Genomic DNA, 20,085 nt, shown 5'->3' on the forward strand with positions numbered 1-20,085 from the left:
AAAAAAGGGCATTTCAGGAAATCAAATAAAATTAAACACACTAAAGAAGAGGAGAGTCCGGCCGATAGTCGAACCTCGGCTTCAGGAGGAGCAGTGTGGAGCTCGGCCATCCGGGAGGGGCTCGGAGTAGAGTCGCTGCTCCTCCACATCGGGAGGAGCCAGTTGAGGTGGCTCGGGCATCTATACCGGATGCCTCCTGGACGCCTTCCTCGGGAGGTGTTCCAGGCACGTCCCATTGGGAGGAGGCCCAGGGGACGGCCCAGGACACGCTGGAGGGACTATGTCTCTCGGCTGGCCTGGGATCGCCTTGGGCTCCACCCGGAGGAGCTGGAGGAGGTGTCTGGGGAGAGAATTCCTCTTTTAACCTGTAGCATTATTGTTGACCATTTGCACCTAGCAGGGTGTAACCAATATATATTTTTAATCAATTAGACAGGTCTACACACTCTCATACCATGGAGAGAAGAGTATTTATGAAAAAAAAATAACTCGCATTGTTTGCTTGACCTGCAAGCTGGTCTATGCCTAACGTCAGTCATGTCATTGCATGTCGTCATGGAAACACCTAGGATCCATATCATGAAAATAGGTAACATGCTTTTTTTTTTTTTTTCTTTGGTATTATTCAAAACGTGGGAATACACAACACCTAATCACAAAACGACAGATAATAGAGCAAGCAGCTTGTTTGGGCACCAAATTATGTATTATATAAAATTATATATAGATTAAATATATTTTCCTGATACAGCTGAAGAACAGGAAAAAAAAAAACCTTATACAAACAAACAATCTGGTAGTGCGTAGTGTCTTTATTTCAAATAAAACCTAAACAGCTCAATAATACAGATTTTCAGGATTTGTATGTACCTATTAGATAAACACTTCAAGTTATACATTCTAGAGATGAAAAAGAAGAGCCGTTATCCAACAAATCTTTTCAAAAACTCATTAAAAAGTATTGACGGCACAGTTCTCTACATAATAAAAGCAAATATGTCTGATAAGTTCTCTATTAAGGCTCTCATTGAGACTGAGAGAAGGCTGGATTATTAATGTTAGCTGCTGATTACCTTTGGTTAATATTAAATACATATAGAAACAGACAATCACAGTGATCAAAACATTTGATTAATTATACAAAAGCAGGATTCTGCTCTACAGCTTCATCATATCCCAAACTGTGTGCATAGGTTGGATAAATGCATTAAAACAAAAGCATATGTGACACATAGAGCAGTAGCTGCTTGCTTTTAGTCACTGGTTTTCTGAACAGCTCCCTGCAAGCAACAATGGGCAAAATGTAACTGAAAAGACTAAAAGGCAGTGTGTTATTCCACAGTGTTCGCTACAAAGTGTTGAATGCTCATTACTGGTAACAAAACAGATGCTTTCAAAAAGAATAAAAAAAAGAATGTAATGATTAAGGCTTTTGGAGAGAAAGATGCACATGTGTGAAACAGCTGAGAAAGGATGGGTGTGGGATGATTCACAAGGAAGCAGTAAAATACACAGAGCTCAGAGTAAAAAGGTCAGAGAAGAGGTAAATAAAAAGGATAGTGCTCTCTGCCCTTTGAGTATATTACATAAAGTTCATAGAGGCTTTAAAACAACCCAAAGAGCTGTACCTTAGAGTTTAATATTGTCTTTTAGTTCAATAATAAAACTTTACTGCTTGTTAGTGATGCTAAAATACTCTTAAGACCTGTTAACCTCTAGAACTAATAAAAGTGCACATATTAAAAGACAATCATCGTGTTTCTACCCTTCAGTAGAATGACAAGAATACAAATACATTTATAAAACATAGTAAATTTCATAAGCCAGGTTCTCTCTGTTCCCTTAAACTGGCTTGGCAATGTTGAGAGCCTGCAAGATGGCGGGTTTCTCCTCTATGACCCGGACCAGTAGATTGTCGATGTACTCCTCCAGCTCTTTGATCTTGGAGTCTTTCTTGGACAGGTCCATCTGCTGTTTCACCACCAGCTTCACCAGCTCCTCTGTCGTCAGCTGACTGTAAGGGCCGCTTTCCACAGACTCTTCCAACTGACAGAATCAAAGACAAGGAGATCATTTGAAGGAGTTGATTTCATTTTGGGAGGAAACAAGCTTGAATGTGTATTAGAAAATTCAGCGTTATGTTTACAACAGGTTTCAGTTAGAAAACAAAAAGGTTTGTGATGCCATATCAGAAAGTTTGCAACCTAATTTTACGAGGCCTTTCTGTTACCTACAGTGCTGTGCAAAAAAAATTCACTGAACCTTTTGTGTACTCTGCTGGGACTGTATGTGATACATATACTCAACATAGTGCACATCTAGGAAGTGGAAAGAAAAACATTTGTGGTTTTCAAAATGTTCTGTGTTAAACTAAAAGGTCATTTCACTGTTTTATAAGAAGTCTAGAATGTGTTTGATTATCTCTGAAAATCCCTGAACTTGTGACATCCAAACAGGATAAAAGTTCATGAACAGAGATCTTTAAAACACAGCTTGAGGTCTGTGAAGCCTTTAATGAAAAGGCACCAAAAGGAGCTTTTTCAATGCATTTTGGGCATAAAGTTAGAACCCGTAATGCTTTTTATTAAGTACAAACCTAAAACAGAACAAATCATTTTGCAGTTTTTTTGCAGAATGGTGTTAATGTACAGCAGTAAATATGCTGAGGCTGATTGAGGCCCTAAATATGGGATGTCCAGTGGGTGGAATGGACTGTGAACATGGAGGGGTGGGAGTTCAGAAGAGGTTGCATTATTCATGCAAAAATGTATTTATCGCCTCACTTTAATATCACTAAACACAATCTGGTGCAATGAATTGCTTTGTGAAATCCCCTAATTGTTTTTCAAACATTTTCAACACCAGAGTCCATCAGCTAAGGAGAAATAAAGCACAAGCAGTTGCTCGAATAACAGAATGTTTGTTGCTCCTTCAGATGGACGTCTGTGCATATGATTCTAAATTTTAAAACATTAAATGGTAAAATAAACTACCCATTTATTTTTATGAACAAATATCCGTAAATATGAATTACCTTGAGGTTAATCTACAAACTTGAAGGTTGGAAACAGATGCTGTTTATCCATTTTGACTCTTTTAGTTTTTGTTTTAATCTGCAGCACATGTAATTATGGTTTACCTTTATTTTTCCAGGAGCAGAGTCCCAATCTTTGATCTCCTTTACAGCAGGAAAACTGGTGGGCTGGCTCTCAGAGGAACTCATGGGCTTCACTGGATGAGGCCTGTTGATGTGGGAAAATAAATGTTGAGATTACTATGAAGTCCACACAGTAGGTAATAAACTGGTCTTCACGATGTTAACATTTAATAATAAACAGATGGTAAAATTAAGGAATGTAAAATTAAAGAGGTCATATTATGCTTTGTAGGTTTCTAGTGTATTTCTTTGATCTTAGTCTGTTTTTCCATGACTGACATTTCTATCAAAGAGTTGCTGCCTTGCTGTTGGAGCAAAGTAAACACTTACAGGAAGAGATCTTAAAGTGCAGATGCTAAAAAAAAAAGTGTTTTGCAAGTAGAAAAAGCCAAACAAAACGCTGAAATGGACCCCATCACCATTCCCAAATTAAATTGTAACCTGTAAATAAATAAGCATAATATGGACTCTTGAAAATCATCATCTTCAAAGTGATTCCACACTCAAACAAAAAAAATCAGAATGAGGACAGCTTTCAAGGCCCCGAGTCAACAGTGACACCCAAGATCCATATGAAAAACCTCTCCTTCCTATGAATGCGAAAGCACCATGTTGAAAGCAGTTAGATGAATCAAAAATGGATCAGAACCAAAGGTTCTGTCATCAACCTGTTCAATCTCACCTGCGTGGACTCAATCCTAGCCCACTTCCATTGTTACTCTGAGTACTGGCAGAATGAGGTTCGGAGGGGGACACCCATGCTTTCAAAAGCGATTTTCCCCCAGACAAATGTTCTGCCTGTGTTGGTGGTTCCTCCAGAAGGTTAGAGAGGTGCTGTGGGGAAGGAAAAGCTGAAGTCGCAGGAAAAGCTTCAGCTGGTGATGGATCCTCTTTTCCATACAACCTGCTTTGTTGTTTCAGGTGACTTTCAGGCTGCCGTGGGGTAAATGCATTGGCAGCACGTCTTGCAGAAACCACCTGATTGGTTGTGGGAGAGGCAGTGTCCTCTTTAGATCCCGGTTCTTGTTGGGGCAGGAAAATGTTCTCGGAGCGAACTGAGGATGGGACAATCTTCTTTCTCGATGAATTCCTCCTTTGAAAGGCAGGACTGCCCAGGTTTGACTGCTCATCTTTTTTTCTGCTCTCACTCAGTTTGACTGAATCATTGCTATTTAAATGAACAAAAGGATCAACTGTTTTTTCTTGATTAAAGGTGTTATCAGAATTTTCTGGCATCCCTGCTCTTTTTTCAGATTTCTGCTCTCTCTGCAGATTGCCTGAAAAGATATCCACTTCTTGATCATGCTGTAGTTGTGCCCTTGAGTCTTGAGATAGGTGTTCAGTGCTGGAAAACTGATTAGACTGTTCAAAGCTCTCCCTTTTCTTCATGCCGCTCATGTTTGAATTGGACAATGTTTGGATGCTCGCCTTCGCAGCAGATTCCTCCTGGTTTGCTGGCTCTTGGCCACTAACCCTTTGTCTGGGTTTTGCTGTGGGTGCTTCTTTGTTTGAGGCAACTTGTGGTTTCCTTTGTTCATCTAATGGGGTTGTATCAGCAGCCAATCCACTGGGTGGTCTGGTTGTAGGTGCAGCCGGAGCTGAAGAATAGAGCCCCTTGCTCCCTCCATCTTTTGACGTTCCACTGCTTGTGGTAGAAGTTTGTACAGATGATGGGACTGCAGGTGAACTAGACCTCAGCAGAGAGTGTGGAGTGATCTTCTGGCCCTGTCTTTCACTGGAAACGACCACTGAAGGAGAGACTTGAGAGGAAGCATGCCTAGGTGGAGCAGGGGCTGCTACTTTTTTCGACGACACAGGTTTGGTCACCTGATGTTTCCCGATAGCAGGATTCTCCTGTGTTTCGTGCAACCTAGGATTTGGTTGCTCCACTGGTCCATCCACACTCATCTCAGGACCCATACATTCAGGTGTACTGTCTCTATGCTTCTGACTGAGCTCAGAGACTAGGTGGTCCCATTGAGTTTGGCCTTGCACTCCGTGTCTCTTCTGAGGAAAGAGCATGTTGTAATCTGGAAGCGGTAAAGAAACTTGTCTTTGTTGTGATCCATCATCCTCTACATACGCAGGGTTCTTGAAGTCTCTGACAGGAACATGACTTTCTCCAGGCTGGGTTCGGTGCACAGAATATAAGGGTGGTAGGGGTGATCTTCTCCTCTGATCCGCCATGGTGGCTGAAGATCCCTCGGATCCAACCAGCGATAAGTCTTCTGTGCTGCCACGAGGAGAACCAGACGGACTTCGGCTTACGTTAGGCGGAGCCAATGATGAGTGCAAGTTGGAGAAGGTATCAGGGCACTCGGATGGAACAATAGAGGGGGTAGACTCAGACTGGGCTGGGGAAGGACATGGCTGACTGTGGCTTTGGTAGTCAGCTGGTTCAGCCTCCAAAATTTGAGGCAATCTGCTAGGAAGTGAAAACAAAAGCCTACAGGTCAGTGTGACCATAGTTGCTTTCAACAACGTACAACCCGCCACCAGTTAAACCAGGGCATCACATGTCAAATTTTGCTAGGCGGCTTTAATTTTTTCACATCTATGGTAAAAACTAAAGATGCACCAATCAATTCTCAAGATTGGCTGTGATCAGTAATCAAGGGGTCAAATATTACAAAAACTGACCCCTCCCGTACATTTAATGCTTAAAACAGAACTGCGGCAGTTCTTGAGCTTTACACACATCTACCGAGAGCATTTACTTTCAGGTGTCAGAAAAACTGGTACTTGTTATTGGCTGGGAAAAGCCTGACTAGTGCATCTCTAATAAAGACAATATAATTTACAAAAGTTTTTGTTTCCCCCTAAAAAATCATGAGCAGTCCACTGCTGACCATACAGGCCAACCACGAGACAAAACTGACAGCTTTATGTGTAGCTCATCACCATTTCTATTTTTAGCCGCTGCTCTGGCATGACTGAACATCACAATGAGATCATCACATATTGGATAAAGTACGCAAAACAACATCACACCGATGTGTAAAGAAACTGAATCACATGTAACATGACTTGAAAGGACAGAGCCTTGGCTGCCCTGTCTACAACTTGCTACCCCTTAAACCTTTTAGAAACCAAATTTGACTATAAAAGAAAAGGGCCAACAAAAAACCAACAAAAACAATCTTACCATTACGATCAGAAATGCTCCAGTTCTGTCCAAATGACAAGCCAAGATGGGAAAAAAAACAAGCTAAACACTCTAGTCACCCTAGAGTTTCACACAGAGACAGACTGTCGCTTAGTGACTGCTTATGAGCTCTGTTGAGTCCACAACCTGTTCAGCAGCATCTTTTCAAACACCAACCACACCTACATTCTCAGGCCAGACAAACTAGTTTAGCTGGTCCGTCCACCACCAACTGGCAGTCTGAGTTAGAGTAATACAAGACCACAAAAAGGCAGAGTCACAGTGAATGGAAGCAGGACGAAACCTGTGGAACCCCCCAGTTTCTGTATTTTACAAGCATGGTATAGAGAAGGAAAGCAGGCATTTTTGACAATATAATTCTAGTGTATCTGTGGTGGGGTGTTTACATTTCAGTCAACCAAGATTAAACGGAAAAAGACAACTCAGGGTCATAACATTACGGTGAACACAATTACTTAGTTCTGGTGCAGTTTTGTGTAAACAGTGCTACAGAGAATGATGCTGGCCTACCTGGGTTTGACTGCAGACACTTTAGCGGTGCGGTTAAGGAAGACCATGGCAGAAGGTGTTTGTGGGTTACGACTGAAATTTAGAGGATCAGTCAGACTTTGATCGCTGGCAGGTGGAGGATCTGAGCGGGGAATGTCGTCGAATGGATTTGTGGTGTGGTGGGAGATGGGTATATCAGGGCTTCTGGAGTCAGTGTGAGGGGCTGCTGCAGGATTCTCCGCACCTGTGCTTTGTTGCTGCACCTCATCCTTCTTCTTTTTGATCATTCCAAACAGAGTTGACAGCCTTTCAGTCATGGAGGCCTCCTCCTGGCGTTTACGGTCCTCTGCTTTTTGGCGCTCTTCTTCAAGCCTGTGGCTTTCAGCTGCTTCCAGCCTCATGCGTTCTTCTTCATTCCTCCTTTCCTCCTCTTCCTGTTTTTTCCTCTTTGCTTCATCCTCAAGATAACATCTTCTCCTCTCCTGCTCCTCCTGTTGTCTGCGCTGTTCTTCATCCTGCAGTCTCTTGGCCTCTGCCCTATATTTTTCCTCTTCCTCCATCCTCTTGGCCTCTGCGATGCGCTTTTCCTCTGCCTGCCTTCTATTTTCCTCCTGTTGATGGCGCTGTTGCTCCAGTAGAGCTTTATCTGCCGATTCATGGTTGTGTAAAGGCACAGATACACTTTTATTGATATCTGCAGAGGCATCAGATGTGTGTTTGTGGACATCCTCCACAGAACCTAGGCCTGAGCTGTTCAGACTGAGGGTAGATCCAGCTTTAGCTTCTGCCTCCTCAGTGTACACATGGCTGCCGTTGATGCACAGGTTGTTCAGCTCACTGTTGCTCTGCTTGGACCGGCCCAGTAAGGAGAAAGCACCCAGAGAAACCTTGCTGTCAGAGCTGCCTGTTCGCTTGTGTCCCAGGAGTCTGAATTTCTTTTTTCCTGTGGGAGGAGAGACAGGGAAGCATGATGTCATTGTTGAGATGCAAAACTCCCTTATTTCAATGGTACTGCACAGCAGGTGGAAGCCAGAGATGTCAAAGTAAACGGTGCATGCAGAGAGGTTACATTACCTTCAGTGGAATCTACATTGAGACCAGATGAGCGGCTGGCAGAGAGGGATGAGTTCTTTTCAGGGAGCGTCCCAAGTGTGGACATCGACTGGGACATGTTACGCTGCAAGTTTGATTTAGAGGCAAAAATATTTTTGATTTTTGATTTCTTCTTTTCGCCAGAGGAGTGATTAAGTGACTGCGCATCAGCTTCTTCCTCACTGTCTGTCAGCACCTGGCTGACAGGTGGAACGATAGCTGAAACAGAGTCTGAGGAGCCCTCATTCTTTTTTCCACGGACTTTGTCCTTCAGCTTAGAGATGCGAGAACGCGGCTTGTCCTGCATCGAAAGGTCAAACATGCTCACTGACATGTTGTTTCTCATAAACTTGATGTCTAGGAGCACCTCCCCTCGCACCTTGTCCTCCTTTCCAGACTTGTCCACCAGCTTGTACCAGCTGAAAGGAGAACAGAATGTGGCACATGAACATTAAATGACATGATTTTATTTTTCATTTAATAACAGACCTCTTAAAAAAATACCCTTTAATATAGATTCCTACCCTGCAACAGACCCCATCAAGCAATTTAGCTTTAAAGGCCCCCTTTAATGACAGCAAGAGTCAAACTGAAGTCGGAACCATTTATTTATCAAATCTGCTTTAGATGCCAACTTTATATTAGGGCACACAGTTGATTTGTACAGAATACAGGAGGAATTGTTGCAGCTCCAAATTTCTAAGTCTGGCTTTTACATGTGACGAAGCAATAAAACATTTCCAATAAGATATTTTAGAATAAGTGAAGTGATTATGAAAGCTTGGGTTTGACCATTTTACCAACATTAACTCTGCTTCTTCATTCAAAATGTCCTCGTCTGATTTGAGGTCTAATCAGAACAACCCTATCCCCCGCAGGAGGCTCCAAAGGTCTTGAAATGTAAGGAGTGTATGACCTCGTTAACTTAAAGAGTCCTTCTCATATCACTTTATTAATTAAGAAACTCGGCCAGCTTTGAAGTAATTCATAACTAGTAATTACTACCTGGTAAATCTATAGAGAAGCTGTGCATAAATCTTATTCCTGAGAAATATAAAGAAATCTCCTTTCCTGTTTTTGTGACGTATCGATCAAAGAAAAAAGATCAGAAATTTATTTTGCAGTTTGATTTTGAAACAATGAGACTGGGACTTGACAGATTTTGGTTAAATATCATAATAATGCTGCAATAATAACTGCTGAGTAAATCATTTATACCTGAAAAAAAATAACCAAAAAAGCTAAATAACTTAAATAAATAAAAATAAGAAGCCCTTTTGTACACTTTTATTACAGCTTTGCATCCTGATGTGTTTTTTTACATTAGGGTGTAACTAATTTGTGACCTTGCTAGCTCAGCTTTCCTGATTTCCATTACTGCTTGCACCCCTAAACATTTTGATCATTAACATATTACTTTGTTTCATTCTTCAAGATTTTTTTCAATGTGTCCTACAAACACGTTGTAACAAATACGACAGCTGCACAGTTGTCTTGCTTTCACAAAGTTTTCTAATATATTCATTCATCAACTGTTATTCACTCTAGATGTAAATATAAAGTACCGGAAGCAGGACCCAGCAGAGAATGAGTCTGGTTTAACCAAACTGCATTAGAATAAATGTAATATTTCTGGAACAATGTCCTTTTAGACAAATGAGACCAAAGTAAAGGTGTATAATAAAATAAGACCATTAAATATTACCACAACAGCCTCAAACCAAGTGTCTTAGCTGAGGGTGGGGTAAGAAATTGGACCCGTTTTGCAGCTACTTGACCTGACCACCTTACAGCTATTAAGCCGACTAGAAACTCCTATAAGAACCAAAGGATTCTGGAGTGAAATGTGGGACACAAACCATAACAAGAACCTTTTCCCCGACAGAGCACAAGGGAGTCTTATAAAACATAAACCTTTTAAAAGGAACAGTCAAAGTTTGGACCTCAGGCCACTTTCAGGAGTTGGACAATGAAACTGAAACACCTGGTTTTAGACCACAATAATTTATTAGTGTGGTGTAGGGCTTCCTTTTGCGGCCAATACAGCGTCAATTCATCTTGGGAATGACATATACAAGTCCTGCACAGTGGTCAGAAGGATTTTAAGCCATTCTTCTTGCAGGATAGTGGCCAGGTCACTACGTGATACTGGTGGAGGAAAACGTTTCCTGACTTGCTCCTCCAAAACACCCCAAAGTGGCTCAATAATATTTAGATCTGGTGACTGTGCAGGCCATGGGAGATGTTCACTTTCATGTTCATCAAACCAATCTTTCACCAGTCTTGCTGTGTGTATTGGTGCATTGTCATCCTGATACACGGCACCACCTTCAGGATACAATGTTTGAACCATTGGATGCACATGGTCCTCAAGAATGGTTCGGTGGTCCTTGGCAGTGACACGCCCATCTAGCACAAGTATTGGGCCAAGGGAATGCCATGATATGGCAGCCCAAACCATCACTGATCCACCCCCATGCTTCACTCTGGACATGCAACAGTCTGGGTGGTACGCTTCTTTGGGGCTTCTCCACACCGTAACTCTCCTGGATGTGGGGAAAACAGTAAAGGTGGACTCATCAGAGAACAATACATGTTTCACATTGTCCACAGCCCAAGATTTGCGCTCCATGCACCATTGAAACCGACGTTCGGCATTGGCATGAGTGACCAAAGGTTTGGCTATAGCAGCCCGGCCGTGTATATTGACCCTGTGGAGCTCCTGATGGACAGTTCTGGTGGAAACAGGAGAGTTGAGGTGCACATTTAATTCTGCCGTGATTTGGGCAGCCGTGGTTTTGTTTTTTGGATACAATCCGGGTTAGCACCCGAACATCTCTTTCAGACAGCTTCCTCTTGCATCCACAGTTAATCCTGTTGGATGTGGTTTGTCCTTCTTGGTGGTATGCTGACATTACCCTGGATACCGTGGCTCTTGATACATCACAAAGACTTGCTGTCTCGGTCACAGATGCGCCAGCAAGACGTGCACCAACAATTTGTCCTCCTTTGAACTCTGGTATGTCACCCATAATGTTGTGTGCATTTCAATATTTTGAGCAAAACTGTGCTCTTACCCTGCTAATTGAACCTTCACACTCAGCTCTTACTGGTGCAATGTGCAATCAATGAAAACTGGCTACCAGGCTGGTCCAATTTAGCCATGAAACCTCCCACACTAAAATGACAGGTGTTTCAGTTTCATTGTCCAACCCCTGTATAATGTTGTGGAAAGACTACAGAAGAGCTTTCTGTGTCTAAACACCTGCAATCAACCTAAGGTATGTTGTAAAGAAGAGCAGACCTAAACTCCGTAATGATGAGTGAAAGCAGTAGGGTCGCCTAGAGCATTGATTCCTTAAAGGTAATTCTCTTAAACCGGTTTTACACGCTTTTGAACCCAATGGGTGTAGTCTGTTTTTTAAATTCTCCCCACACACATGACTGCATTGTGACCTGTCATCTGTAAATAACAAAACTGTCAAATGTCTTATTTTTTTCTGATGGATGTAGTCAGGTTTAGATCTGGCTGTCTGCTGAATGCCAGCAAATGCAGTCAGGCTGTTACACATCTATGCACTCCTCTGTAAAGATCAGTTTGACTTTTCCATTTTGACCATTGTACAGGCATGCATTGCCAAAATAATAGCACAAATGTTGCATTTCATTTACACCAGTGTGGCTTATGATAGAGGATGCCAGGGTTGGACAATTATCGGATAGTTCATCGTTGGTAGGAAAAAATATTTGGTGATAAGAATTGGGATTAATGATGATAACCCTTAACCAAAATGGATGAACTTTAAAATGTATATGCAACATTTTACTCTTTAGTGTAACTGATGTTCTGAGGTTATACAATGTATACCTTTTTCACGTTTATGCTCATTGGTATTAGATACAATAAAAACATTTTCAAAGTATATATATCGCCCATCCCTGATGCTGCAGTAATATAAAATCAGGATCATAATGAAGAGAAGGTTTGTGGTAAAATGACCATCAATAAACGGACAGTTCTAATTGGCTGCAAGGTAAAAAGAATGTTGGTATTTTATGCTTTCCAGCAGCAACAGCAATAATATGAGTATGGGAGTAAGTTTGTTGGAAATCGATCATACTGAACCACAAGTTATGTGAACAAAGACAATCAGAGATGTGAATAAACTAGCGGAGAGCACACAGTAAAAGTGATGCGATGACAAACTGAACGCGAGTTGAGGCACAGTGCTTCTTATCAACATTTAAGAACGTTTGGCAGAAAACTTCGAAATAAAAGAAAGGAACACATTTATTTCTGTTGTGGTTGTGAATGTGGCTCAGAACTTTTAGGTGGTGAATTATGCAGCTATGTAGTTAATTCGGTTTAATCTCTGTGAACCGACCTTTGATCTAGCTTTTATGAGCAGAGAACTTCTACAAGAACACAAATCTCCAGCAAAGCTGGAGTCCTTCATGTCAGCTGAAACTAAAAGGCTGTCTGGTCAGAATGGCACCTTTAACCTTAGTACAGCTAGCTCCAGGTGCTGTTTAGAGTGCTAAAATAGGTGCAACAAAGCCTGACAATTGCAGCATTGTTCAGGCACCCCCAGTCTACACCTTATAGCCTTTGTGTAGCATCACTACTTATTGTCTGCAAGGGTAATAAGTAAGAGTGTTCTGGAAGGCCCCTTTAAACGCTAACCAAAGCAAAGTAATCAGAGGTCGGTATGTCCTACATATAGTAGTACTGTAGTATAAGTGCCCAATATATACCTGCTTTTCCCTCTTACAGCTTTTCAGTTTGAAGGGAGAGTCCTGCCACTCTCTGACTTTAAGTAAAATTCTTGAATCGATGCTTTTCTTAAATCAAAATCCTAAATATATGCCGATCTTATCCATCTATACGTTGTAGAGATAAAATCTGCCTAAGAAATAAATCACTGCACAAAACCTTGTGTGAATTCAACAAGTTAGTTATCTACATTACATGTGGGATTTCTATTTGCTCCATTGATTTTTCTATCTCGTAGCATCTAAACAGCAACCTGTGGGAATAAGAGTCAGGAAGCAAGTTTGGGAGTGAACCAACATTCCTCAAGCACTTTCAAACCTGCAGTGAGGATCTTACTGTACAGCAGTACAGTAAGTTAAACTCAAACCTTTCATATCCTCCCACTTCAAACTGAAAAGGCTGAGTCAAACAATCACTAATGAAGTCAAACCATAAGGACAAGCTAATAACACTTTACCAAGTCAGTCAAGAAAGGGTTTGTTGCTGTTGTTCAAAACAATTACTGGAGGGCGTGCACCTTAAGTAAAGACAATGATGTAGTTATTAGAAGGATGTGAGAAGTTGTTTTGTTTGCATATAATAGAGTTATAACCCTGAGGTTATGTCCTCACTGGTCCTGCTGGACAGGTTTACTCTCCTGAAAGCACTTCTGTTTTACATGTAATGATTAACACGAGACAGACTGAGCAGCACCAAGCTAATCAAAGGAGTTTCACTAAATCGGCTGGTTTCATAAAATCTGGCTGGTATCATACCTTCTCTTGAACATCGGAGCTTTTTGTGTGGAAGTGCTAATATTTTCTAAATGAAAATTATTTCTAGGGCAGTGCAGGACAGAAGTGCTCAGCTTCGAATAAGTTCAGTTTTAATGCTGGGTGAATATGCAGGTTTCGGTCCTACGTCAAGATAAGAAACTTTGAATGTAATTGTTATGATCTTTGTTTAGACAGTAAACACAGAGGCTCAGGTGTCTGGACACCTGACACTAGAGAACTGGGCCTGTGAGACCTGACCAGTATACTGCTGACTTCATCCAGGAAACAACATCCCAAGATACATTGCATCAAATTATCAACATAGAATAAAAACAATGTCTGACAAATAGGCATACGTGTGTTTTTAAATACTGTGTTGGTCTGTTCTTATATGTAGTTAACATAAGTAAAACCTTGTATAGTATTGACACCTAATAGGACCTCCAAAGAGTTAAAGCATGTTCCTCAGGAATTAGCCATGAAAAAAGTGACTAGTATAACTTTTAAATGTTGTGACTGTCAAGGAAGTAAGTCACATATTTTATGCTGAATCACATTATCAGAATTACGGCTGCAGCAAACGATTATTTTGCTAATCAATTAATCAGATTAATTGTTTAAGCTCTAATTAGAATGACAAGTACTTGTTCATCATCCTTTTAGCTGAAAGCTAATGTTACATTTAAAGCACGTTGTGCCAAACTGAAATATTTCCTATTTTTTAACTGAAACTTAAACAAGAAAAGGGTTACTTTAAGTGGATACTTTAAAGGCTTACAATATTAATAGTAATTATCATCACTAAAAAAATGATTAAAATCAGTTTACCTGAACAGTGTTTTCAAAAGGAAAGCTACATAACTGTGGGATTGGGAGGTTATCGGGTCGTGAGTTAGACATATTTAAGTTCCATTGAGGTTGACATTATTAGCATTACAATATTGGCACCCCACATCCAGGGTGAATAGAAAAAGTTTATTTCATCAGCCATGGTTGGCTGGTGAGAAATTTGGGTAATTTTACCAGGCACTATTACTTTGTCTTCATCTCACTATTCTTAACTCTGTAAAACCATAGTAACAAAACCATGTATGTTAGGTAGCGATGCAACTAATGATTATTTTGCTGTTTATCTGTTGACTATTTTTACTATTAACCGATTAATAATCGGATAGCAAAAGGTGCTTAATAGGAGGTTTTTTTTTTCAGCTGAAGGTAAAGCTATGCCACCTAAAGAGTCCTGGATAGAGCATATTTACAGACAAAGGTTTTGCATCTTAAAATGTAGTTTTTTTACAATTGTGGCCTAATTAGTGATCTCAGTGGGTTATTCTTTCAGCACCTGGCACGTTTAAGAGTCTGTATACTCCAGTTAATGATTATTAGATTACTAAATTTGTTGACGATTATTTCAATAATCAATTCATCTCGATTAATCTGATTAATTATTTCAGCCCTAATGTGAACACACACATCCTGATGTGTAACCTGCCGTTTCCAGGCCTTTTCATGGTTCAGCTTCTCCATAGAAAGTTTGGTTGTTCTTGCCAAACGCCTTGCACAAAAAATGTAAAAACAACCTTATTATTTGGTTGTTGTTTTTTCTCATGACTGCATTTGCTAGAGTGCAACAGCATCTCAGGCTATATTGCTGCATCCAACACAGGCTTTAGAAATTGAGGTCTGCTGTTAAACTTGTAAACCTGCCACTGTAGCTTTTGGGTTGGTCAAATTTCCCCAGCACTTCATAGATTTATCTGCATCTGTCCAGTGGCAGGGGCTATTTGCATCACTGGACTCCTCACTTTTTGATTAGATGCATCAAAACAATGCTTCTTCTTTTGAGCACACCCTCCATTTCTGCTACCTGTGTGACCCCTTCTCTTTTCCAATGGTTATAATCAGTCTGACAGAGGGAGGTATCCCAATCCTTGTGGTTTTTAGTATAACAATGGCCATCAGTGGGACCCTTTGTGAGGTTCCTTGAGACGACATTGTTGTAAATAAGCGCCGCTTAACTAAATAATCTGAACTGAAACTATCTGTGTAGTTATGCTGCTATAGGCTTAGGCTGCTGGAGGACATAATGACCACTTTCACCCTCTTCGCTACATTCTCTCACTGCTCTCCAATTTTGCATTATTTGCTGTTATTTCAGCTTTTAACCTTGTTCTCTCTTTTCTCTTCCTAGAAGCTACAACTGGCCTGGCTTTGTGTCTACCTGTGACACCTTTCTGGAGAGGGGCATCGTCCAAGCTTCTGCTGGCAACAACTTAATGCTCACCCTCTACCGATGATCCACATAGCCCTGTATTTCAGTGTTTAACCCTTTCTCTCTCCTAGACATGGAAATTGACTGAGCTTTTACTGTAACTAATTATATGTGCTCTCTTTCAGACTCTAACCTTGAAAACTGGCTCAGAGTTTATCTGTTCTTTCTTTCTAGGTGAAATGACTAAAGGAGCTACATCCATTAACATTTACTTTTCCTTCCCATAGAAAGGACTCCTGGATCAGTGCTTCTGTGTTCTTTTTGTGTCTCTGCTCTGTTCTCTCAAACCCCCAGTCGGTCGTGGCAAATGGCCGCTCACACTGAGCCTGGTTCTGCTGGAAGTTTCTTCCTGTTAAGAGGGAGTTTTTCCTCTCCACTGTCGCTACATGCATGCTCAGTATGAGGGATTGCTGCAAAGTCAACGCCAGTGACTGTCCACTGTCTCTACATGCTCATCCAGGAGGAGTGAATGCTGCAAGTCACTGACTGGATGCAATCTGCTGGGTTTCCTTAGACAGAAAAACTTTTTATCCAATTTGAATAAATAAGTAACTCTGACTGCACTGTTCAATGATTAGGATTAATTGAAATGTATGTACCTGACTGTTGTGAAGTGCCTTGAGACAGCATGTGTTGTGAATTGGCGCTATATAAATAAAACTGAATTGAATTGAATAGAGTTTAGTAAAAAAAAAAAAAAACTGTTTGCACATTGTTTTTTACTATAAATATTCGTTATTATAGATGCACCAATCCGGTTTTCCTAGCCTGAAAATCTGATTTTCCATGAGATGGGATTTGCCAATATCGAATTTCACAGATATTTGTTTTAAATAACTATGACACATAATAGAGAAGATGGGAGGCTTCCTTGATAGACAAGGTCCTATTAAATCCCCCAGAAAGAGATGACATTTCAAGACTATCCACATTTCCACCAAAGCATTTTAGACCCTAAAATAGTGAATCAAAGTGCATGCTGGTTGTTGATGCATTTATAGAGAAAAAAAGTGGGTGTTTGTAGTTCTGATGTATTTATTGAATAGAAAAAACGAATCTGATTGACCGATCAGTGTCAATCCGGGGTCAAGGTTTAGACTGGCCGATTGTTGCATCTCTATTTAAAACATTTAATTGCTGAATTAAATCAAAGCTGATTAGAATGAGTTTGCATCCATTATAATTTTTAAGAATATTGTGCTTGGCATGTCAGATCTGAGAGACAACAGGAAATAAGTATTGACAAGTAAAAGCCTCATCAGTGCATCCCTAGAGTAAATCACAAGATAACCAAATATGTCAACCTATGTTTCATAAGTGTTCCTTGCATGGATAATTATTCATGTTGTATAATATTTAAGCGATAAAATTATTTAACAAAGAAATCCCTCTAAAGTCTTAACACCAATGAAAAATAATCTCTACTTGCAGCAACAGACAAATATTAAAGCTCCCTTTCAGGTAGAAAACAAAAATGTCAATGTCACACACAGGCTGAGCACAACAGGGAAGCAGGAAAGTAACCTAACACCACACACTTCAAGGAAAAAGCATAACATCCAATACCAGTGTGCACACTAAACCTTGAGGGAGTCTGAATCAGCAAGGTGGGCTGGCAGAACAGAGAAGGAAAACAGCAAGAACTGAACTTCGCCACAAAGCTATAAAAACAAACTGAGCAAACATTAGATAAAACCTAAGATATGACGCCATCGTAACCAATTGAATGAGGTCATTTAAGAGCAATATCATGGCAGGGCCTGGTTGTGTGGCTATAGAGAGCTCATAATCTCAGGCTCACACAGTTTTTCTAAAAGGTCAGTTTAAAAATAAAGACCAATTGTGGAAACACACCAAGAGTTACGTAAACAAAGAGTCCAAATGAAACTAGTTTTATTTTTACATTTTCTGTCTCCCAATTCAACAGTCAGGCCGTGTTTTTATTTTGACGGCCATCACACTTATATTACACCCTTTGCTACGTCAAACCACGAATGTCTTCCTGATTTATGTAATGCATGGGTGTCGGCATCTAAATACTTCCCACTGAATGTGTGAGATTATCGCCGGCACAGTGAGAAGATCACTTCTAAATAGGCCTCTGTCATCAAATCAGATGTTGGCTTCAGACCAATTTATGAAGTAAAAGTTCCAGACAAATATTCAGGCTTGGTCTAATGACAACAGACAAAGCAGTTAAACGTTCTCTATTTTTTTCTGAACTAATACTGATAACAGGGAAGCAGATATGAGAGATTCTATTAAGGTTCAACAGTGTGACATGTAGGAAACAAGAACAGTTTACATTCAACAAGCATAAACACTCCTGCTTCTTTCAGTTCTAATGCAGTTCACATTTCCTTATTGCTTAATTATTATATGCTTTGTCTTTGCATTCCCAACACCCATCAATGGCTCAAACAGCTTATACCAGATTTGAAACCTGATTTAAATGAAAGACACATTTCATGGCCTCTGGAGAACTTGCTGACGTGCTTAGGAGCCATTCTGATCAGCTATGATGGAGCAGGGAGGAACCGAAATGATTAATTCACAAGACAAACCTTCGAGGACTGGAAAAGGACACCACTGGCCTCTATTAAACTCACCAACTAAAGCACTATTTTAAAGGTCCATGACGGCTCAACCCAGATCAGGTTCCTTTTTAAAAGAAAGAGAAAGATAGACTATTTCCCCTTGTACTTATTGGTAAAATAAAAGAAATAGAAGCACCGTGTTCTCTAATATAGGTGATCTTTGAATGTGTAAAACTTGGAAGAACTTCTCTTCACTAAGTTTATACAGCAGCCTCTTGATAGTGTGAAGATCAATCAGGTAATAGAGAACGTATTCAAATAATTAGCCATCCAAGTGGCATTTTTACATGAAGCTGAAGAGTATAGTTCCTTTGTTTTCAATTTAGGCTCAGCTGTGCATTTAAAACAGAAAAAAAATTAAGTGAAAGCAACATGCAAGTACCTGTTTTACAAAAAATATCTAACAATTAGGGCCTGAAATTAAAGTTAGTAGTTTTTTACATTTTAATTTGCCTGTTAATTTGTTTGGTCAGTTATTAAAGATTTGTTTACTGTAAAATGTAACTATTTCCATTTGGAATGAAAATTGTTTTAATTGGACATTTTTCTGTGTTTTTTGGAGAAAACCGTAATGAAGTACGGTTTATAATTAAAATTATAATTTTTTTCCCTTTTTGTTGTAGCCACTTACTCGGTCTTCTTGCGGGACTTATCGTCATGATGTTCCAGCAGGTTTACCACGGCCTGACCCAAGAACTTGTCCAGTCCCACCTGGGCACGGTGCATGACTACGATGTACAGCGTACAGCGCTCGACGTTTCCCGGATGGAAGAGCGGCAGGTCAAACGAAGCCTCCTCCTTCCACACCGGAGCGACACATTTCTCCGACACCGAGGTGGAGAACTTCTCTTTGGCCACCTGGATGATGGCGTAGGCGTCGTTGGTGCCATTCTTGCCCTTGGTCCGCAGGTTCCGAGCCTGGTGCACCGTTACCACCACACTTGTTGGAAGCCATTGCTGGCTCTGGTCGAGTAGAGACATCTTTAAAAGTCCGTCAAGTTAGAGTAAAAGTTGACCCGAGCTCTTTTTTAACAATAGCTTAACACGTTGAAGAGCTTGTTAACCTTATCGTGGACTTTAATTTTTCACCTTCGGCGTCCTCTGGTGCTGTTGGTGTCGACTACCTCAAGGTTGGTTCTGTTCAGGAAGCTCGGTGTCGTAATTGTCTACCTTCAAACTTCACCCTTACAGACCTTTTTCTTAGCCCCTGATAACAATAAACTAGCCAGGGTAACTTAAACTGGACATTGTTCACTGAATCAGCGGCTGTAGAGAGAACAACTCCCTCTTTTACAGCCGCGTCAAGTTTCACAGTTCACTTCCCTGATGTGATCAGTCCCCACCCACACTCTGCATGTAGCCCTCTGATTGGTTGAAATTAGTGTCAGTGTTTTAAAGCTTGGCAATGATTGGACAGAGAAAAATTGCATGTTTACCGTCAATTTGTTTTTAATCCGCTGTTGATCAGGAAAGTGAAAAAAATGACAGTAGCGAATAAGACGAACCACAGTAGAGTGATATATATATATATATATATATATATATATATGTTTTAATTTGTTAATTTTATTTAGACATGAGTTTTTTTCTGGATGTTCACAAGTTAAATGTATTTTTCTCTTTTCAGGTGGAATCTTTGTTAATTTGACGAAATGTTAATCCACATTTTTGCTAAACAGGGCAGAAATTTATCTCACACCGAGTTGTCAACAAGGAGCCAAACAAATGTAAGCAGTTAATAAATTATCAATAGAGTCGAGGTCGCGGCCATTGCATGAGCTAA

General features: G+C 40.4%; 1 protein-coding gene across 3 annotated transcripts; it reads right to left on the reverse strand.

Moving 5' to 3' along the window:
* Nucleotides 1–792: 792 nt before the first annotated feature.
* rab11fip1a (RAB11 family interacting protein 1 (class I) a) lies at nucleotides 793–19,637 on the reverse strand. 3 transcript variants are annotated; one of them, XM_047382076.1, is made up of 6 exons: nucleotides 18,934–19,637; nucleotides 7,887–8,323; nucleotides 6,834–7,755; nucleotides 3,840–5,579; nucleotides 3,140–3,242; nucleotides 793–2,046 (listed from the first exon to the last, which is right to left on the reverse strand). In XM_047382076.1, exons 1-6 carry the CDS (start codon nucleotides 19,281–19,283, stop codon nucleotides 1,843–1,845), a joined length of 3,756 nt encoding a protein of 1,251 aa, XP_047238032.1. In that variant the 5' UTR covers nucleotides 19,284–19,637; the 3' UTR covers nucleotides 793–1,842. The 3 variants fall into 3 exon arrangements, with proteins under 3 accessions (XP_047238032.1, XP_047238030.1, XP_047238033.1); XM_047382074.1 differs by having other exon boundaries at nucleotides 3,840–5,582; XM_047382077.1 differs by lacking the exon at nucleotides 3,840–5,579.
* Nucleotides 19,638–20,085: the final 448 nt, after the last annotated feature.

This window comes from Girardinichthys multiradiatus, chromosome 12 (genome assembly GCF_021462225.1).
Source record: "Girardinichthys multiradiatus isolate DD_20200921_A chromosome 12, DD_fGirMul_XY1, whole genome shotgun sequence".
Lineage (NCBI taxonomy): Eukaryota > Metazoa > Chordata > Actinopteri > Cyprinodontiformes > Goodeidae > Girardinichthys > Girardinichthys multiradiatus.

Coding starts and splice junctions, on each gene's coding strand:
- rab11fip1a (XM_047382074.1), bottom strand. CDS start 19,283: ATGTCTCTACTCGACCAGAGCCAGCAATGGCTTCCAACAAGTGTGGTG. Junction 8,324..18,933: donor AAGTCCCGCAAGAAGACCGA/GTAAGTGGCTAC, acceptor TTCTCCTTTCAG/CTGGTACAAGCTGGTGGACA. Junction 2,047..3,139: donor CTGCTCCTGGAAAAATAAAG/GTAAACCATAAT, acceptor TGATTCTGTCAG/TTGGAAGAGTCTGTGGAAAG.